Source organism: Oryctolagus cuniculus, chromosome 14 (genome assembly GCF_051225735.1).
Source record: "Oryctolagus cuniculus isolate XC-2025 breed Fujian yellow rabbit chromosome 14, ASM5122573v1, whole genome shotgun sequence".
NCBI lineage: Eukaryota > Metazoa > Chordata > Mammalia > Lagomorpha > Leporidae > Oryctolagus > Oryctolagus cuniculus.
Window position 1 is genome coordinate 79,091,862 of NC_142880.1, and position 14,704 is coordinate 79,106,565.

At 39.5% G+C, this 14,704-nt stretch overlaps 1 protein-coding gene across 3 annotated transcripts in view; it reads left to right on the forward strand.

Moving 5' to 3' along the window:
- The window catches only part of RAB3C (RAB3C, member RAS oncogene family), a 280,100-nt gene that overhangs the window by 25,482 nt on the left and 239,914 nt on the right, over positions 1-14,704 (forward strand). For all 3 annotated transcript variants that reach the window (XM_089313184.1, XM_017344732.4, XM_002714050.6), the window contains exon 2: positions 7,578-7,805. In XM_089313184.1, the coding sequence (XP_089169310.1) occupies positions 7,578-7,805 (228 nt within the window). The remainder of the gene's footprint in view (positions 1-7,577; positions 7,806-14,704) is intronic.

The window sequence follows — 14,704 nt, forward strand, 5'->3', positions numbered from 1 at the left end:
ATTTGTGAGAGAATCAAGGTCACAGGGCATACCATGACTCCCCTAAATTACAGAGACAATAGTATACAGAGCAAAAAACTTCTATATAAACCAGTACTGGGTGGGAAAACCTAGATTATAACTGATGAATTACTGAAGGCTCAGTGTAGACAATCTCTCAGAGAGAGAGAAACCCATTTTGGGGGACAGCTTTTTTGACAGGGATCCTGTACATTTATGTGAATTTTACTTTTGAGAGCCCTATCGGTTAGTTCCTTAAAGTGAAATTCAGGGGAAAACATTCTTAAGCTTTCTGCAGGGAGAGGGAATAAGTACCCACTTTTGAAACACACCAGTGTATTCTGTTCCTCTAATACGGGGGTACAATTAGTTAGACCTAGGGGTAATGAAAGGGCTAGGTGCAATAGTATATGTAGAACACCTAGGACAATGCCTGTGACAGCTTTGTTGCTGTTAGTTTTCAACCATTTTCCTGTACATATGTGGAGAGTTAATCACAGATCCTAAATAAGATGTGCATGAGATAGAGAGCAGAGAGAGACTGAAAGGAAAACTGAAGAAGACCTGTATAATATAGAGTGATTTGTGTCTTGGAAATGTTACCATAATTTGGCGTACGATCATTTACATTCTGTGAGTCCTGTGAGATTGCCATTCGTTCCCCGCTAGAGTAAAGCAACTGAAAAGTTCCTGAATGCTGCCCTACTTTTTGCAAGTTCTTTATTTCAGAAGACAGGACTAGAGTTGAAACCCTCAATGGCCTGACCACTTCCCATTCCCTAGACAGGATCCTGTCAGCTCAACGCCAAGTTCTCAACAGTGACACAAACAGTACCTTGGTGCTTCTCATCTGGCTCATGCCAGAGTGAACAGTAGCAGACACATGGAGAAATTGCAGGCCAGGGACTGCAGAGAGCATCACAGTTCCAGCCCATGCTGAGAAACAGCAGGAAGACAGGCAAACCTGTGCATAAATGAGCACTTCCTCTAGAGAGAACCAGTCCGGGGGCCAGATGACAAATGTTTGCAAGTCCTATCTTCCAATATTTTCCTTCTTGGCTTTAAAATTTTCATCTTCTTCAAAACTCTCAAGAATAATTACTTTTGTTTTTCTTGTCTTTGTCCCAGGAAACAAATGATTGAGATGTGAAACTACTTCATTTCTCTGCTTCCACTGCATATGTTCCATCCTTACTTTCACCCTTCTAATTTCAAAGAAGAATTGCATTTTTTTGATAAATTACTCTGCTTCCTCTTCCCACTGACTTTCAGGGTGTTATCAATAGCTGCTGGAACATAATAACTTTAAAATGACATTTTTGTTTATCTCATTAGAAAAAGGCTTATTATAGTTTAGATTCTTTAGTGCCCACGTGAATCCTTGGAAGTAATTTATTTTTACCATTTAGTTTGAAAATTAAATGTCAAAAATTCTGGAGTAGGCTGTGGCCACAGCTGTTAGTCAGAAGTAATCTGTTTTGTCTCTGGTGAGTAGAGCTTCTGGGAAAATTGAAATTGAAATTTAAGGTGGCACATCAACTAAATCTATCATCTGTTTACCTGCCGTTGACCAAGGCATACCTCGGGTAACAGCACAGTGGGTTTCCAAGACACTATCTCCCAAGGGTTAAAGATTACTTCAGACATTCTGAATGCCACACTCAGATTGTGGAGTTCTTATCTGTAGATTTATATACTCACCAGATCAAGAAGTTAAATGTTATTTGTCTACAAACCAATTAACATTCTGACAGTCATATATATATATGTGTGTGTGTGTATATATATATATGTAAGTTGCAAACTGATCAAATCTAGGCATGACATAAATCTGAAAGGGATGGCTAATGTTTTTTATTAAAGGACAAATTATCAAATAAGAATTGGATAGTAAATTAAAATAAACATGAGGAAATTTAGTAGACTTCATAGAAATGTTGACCTTTCCACTAAAAGCATAAATTGTCATGTATAGAATGGGAAGAGGGGCCGGTGCCGCGGCTCACTAGGCTAATCCTCCGCCTTGCGGCGCCGGCACACCGGGTTCTAGTCCCGGTCGGGGCGCCGGATTCTGTCCCGGTCGCCCCTCTTCCAGGCCAGCCCTCTGCTGTGGCCAGGGAGTGCAGTGGAGGATGGCCCAGGTGCTTGGGCCCTGCACCCCATGGGAGACCAGGAAAAGCACCTGGCTCCTGGCTCCTGCCATCGGATCAGCGCGGTGCGCCGGCCGCAGCGCGCCGGCCGCGGCGGCCATTGGAGGGTGAACCAATGGCAAAGGAAGACCTTTCTCTCTGTCTCTCTCTCTCACTGTCCACTCTGCCTGTCAAAAAAAAAAAAAAAAAAAAAAAGAATTGGAAGAGGAAGATCTGTGTTCATCTCAGTTAGTGTGAAAAAAAGTACTGAGCATTTTCGCAGACTTTACTATTAGGTATTTTCAGATGTAGCAATTTCATTTTGTCTATATTAACAAGATAATTATTTGGAATATTGTTACCAATTTTGGAATATTTTAGAATATTGTTACCAATTGGCAGAGTCAAACACAGGACTTGACAATCTGGTGAGATTCAGTTTTAACGTAGCAGGATGTGTTGGCATTTTTTTTAGACATGTGCTATATAGGAGAAAAGTCAAAGCAGTTGGGATCATCCACAGTAGGAGAGAGGTTTAGGAGCCATGATGGATTCCTTCAGAGATCTGAAGGTCTCTCAGGTTAGAGAAGAATTGGCTCACTCTTGATTCAGAAGGTGAATCTAGAACACATAGACAGAGGCTGAATTGCGGTATACTTTTAAAAGCTGTTTTTATTTATTTGAATGGTACAATGAAACAGGCTGCTTCATAGCATAGTGACCCTCCTGTCACTCAGTGGGAAGGGGTCGGTTAAAACACCTAATGGAGAGACTGAGATGCCCTGAAAGGGGCGCTTGAAATGGGTAGAAAGTTGCACATCCTGTTGTATTTTTGCAACTGTGATTCTTTTCATTTTGAAATTCAAAGCTAATGCCATGTGAAGAGTTACTGTAGTATATCTATTGTATAATCTGGTTTGTTCTCTGTGAGGTTACGTTATGACTATTTATGTTTTCAAATTTCAGTAATGTTTTTCCATGATAATTTTGAGACTGTTCACATGACTTAGTGTTTAAATATCAGTAGGTTTGCATAGTGACTATTGATAAGCCCCTTAAACATTCATATGCTGTCTACTTGATTCTTTTCTGATTTCAGCAAGATTCTAAGCCAGAATTTATCTGATTATCCTAAAAATTTTACAAAATGCACATACATGCCCAATGCACAAATTTTGGTTCTTTGTTTTTGAAGCATTTTCTTACCATCTGATATTTTATCTTTCAAGTGGATGTGGTATTAATACAAACAGAATAGATTTACTGTAGTTCATAGATAAAATTATAAAAATATAATGATATACCCTTCCATCCCTTCCCTCCTACTCTCTCCCCCACTGTTTTAGTTTTTGAGGTAACATATTTTTAATTTACAGTTGAAGGCTTAATGCTGCATAAAAAAAAAAAGGGTTCAACAAGTAAAAAGACCCTAGTTCAGCAGGAATATGGGTAAGGGCCATAAACAATCAAGTGGAAAGATGACAATTTCACTCATATGCAGTGAATCTTATTAGAAATATGAATTAGGAAATAGTAAAATAACTAAACAAAAACCACACAAAACAACAGTCATGAAGAATAGATAGTAAATTTTCTAATTATCTTTCAGCAGTCCTGTGGTGAAGAGAATTCCTTTGGATACACTTGTCCACCTGCTCTATTGCCTTTCTCCTAGACACACTTTTGTGCCCCCCATTACTTTCTTTGCTTCTTTGCTGCCAACAAAAAAAGGTATATTAGGTCTTTCAATTTTAAATTTTGCTGCTCCATGGTAGTGTACTCCAATATATATATAGTTTCTGTTTTTCTTCAGGTTTTGGAACCAGTTTCATTTTGGAATAGGGCCTTGGAATAAGGGCAGTTGTCCTCATCATGTTTTATTTTGAGGCAACCTGGAGATCCTCAGAACCCAGTTAAAATACCACCTGAGGCTCATGGGTGCAACACCTGGCAGGTTATCAGGCCCAGTAAATGTACAACCCTAGGAAACTCATAGGGTCTTTGTCCTGGCTGTGGCTTAGTTGAACATTCTTATTCCAGACACAAAATTTAGGCTGGTTAGTAAGATAAAAAATGAGGGTAAAAAGACCTTCTTAATGAAGACTATTTACAGGCCTATTTGAATTTATCATTTTATAAGAGGGGAAGGGGCTGTCACTGTCACTCAGTGGATTAAGCCACTGCTTAGGATGCCAGCAACCCACCTCGGAGTGCCTAGTTCAAGAACTGGCTACTCTGTGCTTCCCATCTAGCTTCCTGTTAATGTGCCTTGGAGGCAGCAGGTAATTACCCAAATACTGAGGTTCCCACCACCCATGGAGGAAACTCAGAAGGAGTTCCTGTCTCCTGGCTTCTGACTGGCTTAGCCCTAGCTAATGTGGGCATCTGGGGAGTGAACCAGCAGATGGAAGCTTTCTCTCTCTTTCCTCTCTCTCTCTTTATCTCTGTTACTCTTTCAAATAAGCAAGGACAGGCAGAGTGGATAGTGAGAGAGAGAGACAGAGAGAAAGGCAAATAGAATCTTTTTTAAAAAATAGGAGAACTGTGGTACAATGAAATATTATTCAAAAAACAAGAGGGAACTACTAGTTGGTGAAGAGCTATGTTTGTAGTAATGTCAGAACACAATGTAGCAGTTACCTGGCTTTCTAGGGCACCAAAGGTCATCAGAGTAAAAATCATTGTTCAGGTTCATAGCCATTATTTGTGGTCCTACATTGTTCTCCACAGGCTGCTTGTGTGGGGTTAGGTTAATTACGCAGCTATAATGGAAGGTGATAATCTCTTTGTGTGTTAGAGTCCTTGTTTTGCCTATTAGCAAATGCTCCTTAAAAGTTGTCAGACTTACTGAATATTTTCATCTGATTACATAGACTTAGAGAGATGCTTAAGCTTACATTTAATAAGAAAATGTGAGGGGCTGGTGCTGTGGCATAGTGGGTAAATCTGCCACCTGCAGTGTTGGCATCCCATATGGGTGCCAATTCAAGTCTTGGTTGCTCTGCTTCTGATCCAGCTCTCTGCTATGGCCTGGGAAAGCAGTAGAAGATGGCCCAAGTCCTTGAGCACCTGTATCCTTGTGGGAGACCTGGAAGAAGCTCCTGGCTCCTGTGTTGGGAATGGCACAGCTCTGGCCGTTGTGGCTTCTGAGCAGTGAACCAGCGGATGGAAGGAAGACTCTCTCTCTCTCTGCCTCTCTGTACAACAGCTCTGCCTTTCAGACAAATAAATCTTTTTTTTTTTCTTAAGAAAATGTGAGATTCAATCAAAAATCTTTATTGTCCTTCACTTTTGTTATGCACAGATTTTCCTTTTGTCTTTATTTTTGTATACCCAATTGCATTCCTTTGGTGGCAATAAATATTTGTAGAAGGGGAATAGGTATGTCACTATCTCTCTTTTCCTCCATCAATTTTCTGTAAATGCACACACACACACACACACATACACCTGACTTCAGGCAACTGATACTGTCTTAGATAAGGCTGAGCTGTATTTACCATTTCTCCATCCTCCTGTCTGCTGGAGTTTCTTTTTGCTCACCCTCATGCATTAATATATTTGCTATTGCTACAAGAGGATATCTGAAGCTGGATTCTTTTTAAAAAGAGAGGCTTATGTAGTTCACCTCTGGAAGTCCAAGAGGTTGGCAGCAACACCTTCTCTGCTCAGGTGAAGGCCTTCTGGCTACATCATGGCACGGAAGGTGACATCATGGGAGCATGTATCAGAAGGACTGAGCATGTGGTCAGACAGGAAGCCAGAGATTTAAGAGCTAAGCTTTTTCTTTTTATGATAGCCTTCACTTGCAGGAACTAACTGGGTGAACTAGGTTAACATCTTCCGACAGTAGTTCTCCCAATGACCTAACAACCTCTTAAAGGTTCACCACCTCAACACCACCACACTGTGGACCTTTGGAGGACACTCAAACCATGCCTAATCCACAACACTACTCAAGAGAAAGCTCTAATTATCAGTCAGCTTTAATGGGAAATGAAAAATAGAGTCTTGCCTCACACTCTCCAATAGAACTTTCTGCAATTATGGCAGTATTCCATTACTTGTATTTTTTTCCCATACAATACTGTGCACTTGAAATATGTACCTGAAATGTGGCTAGTGAGATTGAAGAACTAAATTTTAAATTATATTTATTTTTAGTATAGTTTAAATAGCCATATACAGCCATTGGCTACTGTATTGGACAGTTTAGCAATTGCCAAAGAATTCCTAAAATCAAAATAGATATTGAGTAAAAAACAATTTCTCAATGGGATTCACCATTTAAATGCCTATTTTCTATATTGAACCAAATGGTACTCAGAAGTAATGCAGGATCTTTTTTGTTAGATGTTAAGATGATCATAAAAAATATGAGAAGACGTCAACTGCCTAAGACATTTGTAATTAAAAAGAGATTGCTCTCTATTTTATGCTATGTGGTTTACCTACTTTCTTTGCTATTATTTCATCTATTATTTTCCGAGATACTGCTTGTCCTTTCTGTGTAAGAAAGGAAACTGTTGCACACCCATTTAAAGTAGAACCCGCAGTCACAGAGTCAGTAAGCAGTGGAGTGAAGCTTTGAATCCAGGTAGGGTTCTTCTTCATTTCTCTCACAATGAATACTTCCCATATGGGCTTCTACAGCACTTGTGTATGCTTCCATAGTCATTTCTGGGGAATAGAACAGGGATCAAGAACTTGAGCCTTGGCACCACATGTCTAATTTGAATCCTCCCTCTACTACCGAGCATGTATATGGACTTGAGCAAATGACTTAATATCTCTCATCATCAGTTTAATATGGAAATAATAAAGGTATCAACTCTTCATGTTGTTGTGAGGGTTAAATAAATTATCAGTACCTGCCACATTGTTTGGATGATACGTATTTGCCATGGTCATTATTTTTGAGAGAGACTGCTATTTGCATTAATAGCATATTTATGTTAATATAATGTTAATTGATTTGATGTTTAATAAATAAAATGGAGATATGGTTTGGGTGTACTTCCTGAGTAAATAAGAGAGACTGTAATAATTTCGATAATTCAAAAAGAAACACCCTGCTGTTCAGACACTTTGGTGTCTCCATCACCGGGATTACAAAGTTTCAGAGCCTGCATTCCTAGCCAATTCCTCCTATCTTTGCTTTTCATGTTACCCTCATAGGCGTCTCCTTTGGTGTCTTTGATTGGTTCTGAATGCTGAGCAGTGACAAGCACCAACACAGCTGGAAGGAGCTGTAAGATTTGCTGTTCTGTCTTCCAGCAGGGAATTATTGCCATGGATACCAGCATCAGAGGAAGACTGGGGATCACTCTCCACTTGCCTCCTGAGTGTCTGACATCTGTTTCTGGCAAGACCAATAATGAGTGTGCTGCTAGCTTCATATGCAATGGGAGGCTGATCCAAAGCTCTTTTTTTCTGTTGTTATTACAGATGGCCTCTACCCAAGATGCCAGATATGGCCAGAAAGACTCCTCTGATCAGAATTTCGACTACATGTTCAAATTGCTCATCATTGGCAACAGCAGTGTGGGGAAAACATCTTTTCTGTTCCGTTATGCGGATGACTCCTTTACATCTGCATTTGTCAGCACAGTTGGCATCGATTTTAAAGTAAAAACTGTATTCAAAAATGAAAAGAGAATCAAACTTCAGATTTGGGTAAGTGACTTTGAATTGATGCTCTTTGGTCTATGGCATTGAGCATGTAAGTGTGTAAGAGAAAAACATTCCCCCTCATTCTGTCCCTTGGGTCAACAAGCCTTAATTAACAAGCCCTCTTGCTGCACAACTTTCTGTAACACAGTGGGGTAATGCCTTTTGAAGGTCTAAGCACTGAATTATGTCTTGTGGACAACTTATGTGCCACAAGGGTCTTCAAGAGGGAAACACCCACACTTCTGTCATGTTAGTAGTGTAAGGAACACTCCATGAGAAGTCTAGCTCTTTTTCATAATTGGTATGACTTTGAACAAGTCTCAGAATACTTCGGGGCCACTTTGGTGATCTATAAAATACGAGAAATAAATCTGGTCCTTTAAGTCACAGGAAGCAACCTGCCATGGCATTTTAAAGGAGAATATAAACAAGCAAATGTAGGAAAAGTTTAAGGTTGAATGCCTTGAACAAAAACCCCACATGTAACTTTGAACATGGTCATTAAGGGTACTTCAAAAAGTTCATGGAGAGTTGAATTAGATGATACATTGATTTTGATGCAGAAAAATATTTTTTTAAAGATTTATTTATTTATTTGAAAGTCAGAGTTACACAGAGAGAGAGAAAGAGAGGTCTTCCATCTGGTGGTTCACTCCCCAATTGGCCGCAACGGCCGGAGCTGCACTGATCTGAAGCTAGGAGCCAGGAGCTTCTTCCGGGTCTCCCGTGTGGATGCAGGGGCCCAAGGACGTGGACCATCTTCTACTGCTTTCTCTGGCCATAGCAGAGAGCTGGATTGGAAGTAGGGCAGCCAGGTCTCGAACTGGCGGCCATATGGAATGCCAGCGCTTCAGGACAGGGTGTTAACCCACTGCACCACAGCGCTGACCCTGCAGAAGAATCTTAAATCCATGCATATGAGGAAATTTCAGAAAGTTCATGAAAAATGCATATTAGTTGAAAAAAGTATGCATGGATTTCAAATTCTTTTTGTACCTGAATAAATATATATTTATTTCCCCTTTTTCATGGACTTTTTAAAATACCATTTCACAGACTTTGTGTTTTTATCTCTCATAACCATATCTATTTATACATTCAAATAAAATAAAAATGTGTTTGAAACAGGGTACTCATTTTAAATTTTTAGAAATTTTATTTTATTTGAATGGCAGAAAAACAGAAAAAACTGGTTCACTCCCCAAGTTCCCATGAAGGCTAGGGCTAGACCAAGATAATAGTATAAGCCATGAGCCAAGGATGCGATTGAGAGCTCTTCAGGTGGGTGATAGGAATCGAAGCACTTGAGCCAGTATTACTGTACCCTTGAATCTATATTGGCAGAAGGGCAGAGTCAGGAGCTGGAGCTGGAATAACATTCCGATATTTCGATGTGGAACATGGTATATTCACTGCTAGTCTAAATGCCTGCTTAAAATCTTGCCTTCTGAAATATGGCAAATTGAAGGAAAGAAAAATTTCAGGGGACAGTCATTTTGCTCAGCAGTTACGATGCTGCCTGGGCTTCCCATATCTCATATCCAAGTCCTTTGTTTGAGTTCCAGCTTTGCTTTGGATACAGCTTCCTGCCAGTGAATACCCTAGTAAGTGGTGGATGATTGCTCAAGTAGTTGGATCTTACAATTCATGTAGACCCAGATGGATCCCTAGGATCCTGTCTTCAGCCTGGCTAAGCCGTAACTCTTGTGAGCAATTGGGAAGTGAGCCAGTGGTTAGAAGGTTTCTCTCTCTCTCCCTCCCTCCCTCCCTTGTCTCTCTTTCAAATAAATAAATACATATATAAATAAGATTTTTAAAAGATTTTATTTATTTATTTGAGAGGTAGAGTTACAGACAGTGAGAGGGAGAGACAGAGAGAAAGGTCTTCCTTCTGTTGGTTCACTCTCCAGATAGCTGCAATGACTGGAGCTGCGCCTATCCAAAGCAGGAGCCAGGAGCTTCATCCTGGTCTCCCATGCAGGTGCAGGGACCCAAGCACTTGGGCCATCTTCTACTACTTTCCCAGGCCACAGCAGAGAGCTGGATTGGAAGAGGGGCAGCTGGGACTAGAACCGGTGCCCATATGGGATGCCAGTGCCTCAGGCAGAGGATTAACCTACTGCGCCATGAGGCCAGCCCCAATAAGATTTTTTAAACAAGAAAACAATCCAGAATAAGATATTTAAACTTTTTTTTAAATACAAGAACCCTGTATTAAAACATTTGATAAAAATGGAATGGCCTGGCCTCTAAACATCTTAAAATGTGTTAAAAGTAAAATTTGTGTTTTATTAATATAAAGAGAACAGATTTCCTGTATTTCATAGGTGCAGTTCTAAGAAGTTAACCAAACTTCCCTGCTTCTCTCATACCCTCCTCCAGTCTACCTCCTTCCTTCCTTTATTTATTTTTCTTTAATTTTTGCAAGGACATAATTTTAACTCACTCTATAATCACAGGCTTTATTCACCACTAACTGTAATATTCCACAACTAAAAAGTAGGGCAGGAGTATAAACAGTTTCACAGGAGTATAAACAAAGGCTAAAAACAACAATAATATCACAAGATTTCCATTTCATTCCTATATATTTTTGTATTCTATATTAGCATATCAGAAAAAATGTGTGATACTTGTCTTTTTTGAGACTGGCTTATTTTACTAAGCATAATGGTTTCTAGTTTGCATCCATTTTGTTCCATATTATAGAACTTCACTCTTTTTTATGGCTAATGTTCCATAGTGTGTGGAACATTATACATATATACACACCCCGTTTTTTTATTCAGTCATCAATTGATGGACATCTGGGTTGATTCTATATCTTAGCTATTGTATATTAAGTTGCAATAAACATGGGGGTATACATAACCCTTTAATATGCTTATTTCATTTCCTGTGTGTAAATTCCCAGGAATGGGATGGCTGGGTCATATGGTAGATCTATTTTCAGATTCCTGAGCAATCTCCATACTTTCTTCCATGATAGTTGTACTATTTTACATCACCACCAACAGTATATTAGGGTACCTCTTCCCTCACCTCCTCACCAGAATTTATTGTGTTTTGATTTTTGGATGATAGCCATTTTAATGGGGTGAGGTGAAATCTCCTTGTGGTTTTTCTTTCCATTTCCCTGATAGCTAGTGATCCTGAGCTTTTTTTCACATGTCTGTTGGACATTTGAATTTCATCCTTTGAAAAATGCCTATTCATGTCTTTTGTCCATTTCTTGATTGAATTGATTGTTTTGTTGTTGCTGAGTTTCTTGAGCTCTTTATAGATCCTGGATATTAATTCTTTATCAGTTGCTTAATTTTCAAGTATTTTTTCCCATCTGTCAGTTGCCTCTTCCCTTTGTTGAGTGTTTCCTTTGCAGTACAGAAGCTTCTTAGTTTGATTAATCTCATTTGACTATTTTTGCCTTCATTGCTTGTGCTTCTGAGGTCTTTTCCAAGAAGTCTTTGCTTCTGCCAATGTCTTGCAGTTTCCTGATATTTCCTCTAGTAATGTAATGGTATCGGGTCGTAGGTTTAGATCCTTGATCCATTTCAAATTGATTTTTGTATAAGGTAAGAGTCTTGTTTGTTACTTCTGCATGCATAGATAGAATTTTCCCAGCAGCATTTGTTGAAGAGAATTTCCTTTCTCCAGAGATTGATTTTAGCTCGTCTGTCAAAGAGTAGTTGGTTGTAGATGTGTGGATTAATTTCTGGGGTTACTGTTCTGTTCCATTGGTCCTATAAGGTCAGTAACATTCACAATAGCTACAAAAAATTTTAAATACCTTGGAATATATTTAACCAAGGATGTGAAATATCTTTACAATGAAAATTACAAAACATCGAAGAAATAGAAGACACAAAAAATGTAAAAATTTTCCACATTCATGTATTGAAAGAATTAGTATCAACAAAATGCCCATACTATCCAAAGGAGTAAAATTTAAAGATGAAGTTAATGTTACAGACAAGTGTTCTATTTTGTTTTTGCTTATTCTAACTCTGGAGTATTCTAAGTCTATTCAGAACTTACATAAGAACTTGGATAAGTAGACTTGAGGGTAAGCATGTACTCTGTTCTCCTGTTCCCCAAAGCCATTTTTGTTGGGAGGGATCCTGGTTAGGAACTTGACTTCCTATGTATGGAGACAGAAAGAGCCATATCCTTTCTCTTATTTGTGCCCCAGTTCAGTTCCCTCCTTATGAACTTCAAGCAACCAGTTATCATAGGTTAAATTTTATATTCAGGATTACGAAATTCCCTTAACTTAGATGAATTAAAAGTTAAATTAAGTAGGTAACTGCATATATCTTAAATCCATGGTAGTTCTTTTTGCTAGTATTAAAGAACTGTCATTTTTCTGGCTGAGAGCTCCTCGTTTCTCCTTTCTTCTTTGTTTTATAGAGATATTAAAAATGGTTGACGTAATTATTTAAATAAAATACCAGCCTGGTATGTTAAGTCAAATGTATCATCATTAGCAATTTCAACCTTGCTTTTTATATAGAAATTCTTTGTTGAGATATAAAACCATCTATACTTATACAAAGCAGATATAACCATGTTTCACATACATAATGTACATTATTTCTCATACTTAAAAAGTGTTTTCTTTTAAGCACTAGCTGCTGATACTAAATTATAGCTAATTCACTCTCTTTTCTTGGGCATTAAAGTTACTTCTCTGTCTGAGCCCTGGATGAATGTTGCTCCTCCCTGAGCCCCGCTAAGCCCAACACAGATTGTTCGATTCCCGCTGCTCTTTTGCCTCTCTCGTTTTCCAGTTTCCATAGCTTCATGAAAAAGCTTTGGCGTATTGTTCTGTTCAGATTTTTCTTTAATCTTCCATAATCTACCATTTTTTTTTTCTAAAAACTCCAAGTCTTTTTACATCTAGACCAGCCGCATACATCTTCCCAGAGTTTCCATTCTCCTGTTCTGTGGACACCCATACTCCCTTCAGGGGCCTCTGCTTGGGAACCCTTCCCCTTTGACACTCCTTTTTTTCCTAAAAAATTAGATCAAGTTGTTTTTTTCATAAATCATTTTTGCTTCCTGTTTTTCGACTTTCACCCATCCCCATTCCTTGCCTTTCTTCTCTCTCCATTCCTCCTTTCCACTCTCCCCTTCTTTTCCGAGCTTTGGCTTGGCTGATTTCTCAGGAGACTCATTATCAGGGCACTGATCAGCCACTCAGACATGTGCACATGTGCACTGGACAAAGGTGCCAGCCAATGGGTCAAGTGGGGCTGCCCTGCAGCCACAGCTCCAGTTGCCAAGCCTGTGCTCTTGCTTGGAGATACATCTGTATCTGTGAAGGGGTCCAAGCCTGTGCTCTTGCTCGGAGATACATCTGTATCTGTGAAGGGGTCCAAGCCTGTGCTCTTGCTCGGAGATACATCTGTATCTATGAAGGGGTGGGGGTATTGCCTTTCCACAAAGGTACTAGCTGCTCATCAATTATGTGTCTACCATTTTGCATGCAACCAAAGGGGATTTGAATTCCCATGTAGCAACCATGTATGTGGACAGTGACTTTGTCAGAATATAAAGAAGGAGATGGGGGAAACTCAGAGAAGGATAAAAATCTTTGCTTCCCTAGCAGGGGTCTCGAGGAAGAGAATGTTTTAAAAAATATGAGACTTACTATTATGCAAGTATGGCCAGGCTAACAGATCAGGAGATGACTGCCATTGAAATGATAGTCTTTCGTATTCTGGATCCCATGGGAAGGGTGCATGGGTTGGTGGTGTTGGGGGAGAGTGGGGTTGTGGCACACAGGGAATTGGGAGAATCACTGAAATGACCATGAAGAGAGAGGGTTCAGACCAGAGGGCAACAAGCCTCACTTGTCTTTTCTATAGGAAAGGACTGGAGAGGCAGGTAGAGAGGTTTAGGCTAGTTTGAACAATTTCTTTTTTTTTTTAACTTTTATTTAGTAAATATAAATTTCCAAAGTACACTTTATGGATTACAATGGCTCCCCCCCACCCCGTAACTTCCCTCCCACTCGCACCCCTCCCATCTCCCGCTCCCTCTCCCATAATTTGAACAATTTCTGAAAGCCCTGGGGTCTAGGGGTTGCCCCTGGTTGTGTGGTACCTGGACTTGTGGTGATGGGACAGATGGATAGTGGTTCAGTGTGAGAGGGGTAGGGATGGTGAGAGGCCCATAAGGGAGGTGGTTGGGGATGTGGCCTCTGGATGGGTTGGTTTGCTTTGTTTCTGTCTTATTTATTTTTAAATTTTCATTTATATAAAGGGAGCAGATTTGAAAAGCATGCTTCAGTAAGTTGTTGACTATCTTTAGAAACTGAATAACCCATAGAGGGGCAGTCCCTTTAGGGTAAGCAATGCTGCAGATGTCAAAGCATCAGAATAAATAAATAAACGACATCATTAACACAGAGGGTAGGTTCTCAGAGCCCCAAGGGCAGCCTGGGTCACTGATTTACTCTGACAAATGCTGTGATTCCAAATACTCTTGCCACAGGCTCAGTACATTTCTGGATCTCAGTATTTGGAAACCTAGAACATTAGGTCAGAAACAGAGCTCATGAATTTTCTGGCCAAATCTCTCATGGGTAGTGTTAATAATAATAATTTATCAAGCCCAGTACTAACCCATAAAGTAAGCATTTTGTGTTTACATACATTTTAGAATTTATATTTTGTCACAACCTAGTAACGTTAAGGTATTAGTTGTCCTGCTTTATAAATGAGGAAATAGGGAATCTGCAAGACAATGTGATTTGCCCAAGACCACAGTAAGGATGTGTCAGAAACAGGATTCCCACTGAGGCACCAAGACTAAGGCCCATTAGTTAACCACACAGTATAAATGAGGGCCACAGAAGACAGATTTGTTGAATTTTCATGGCATCTGATATTAAATCCAAT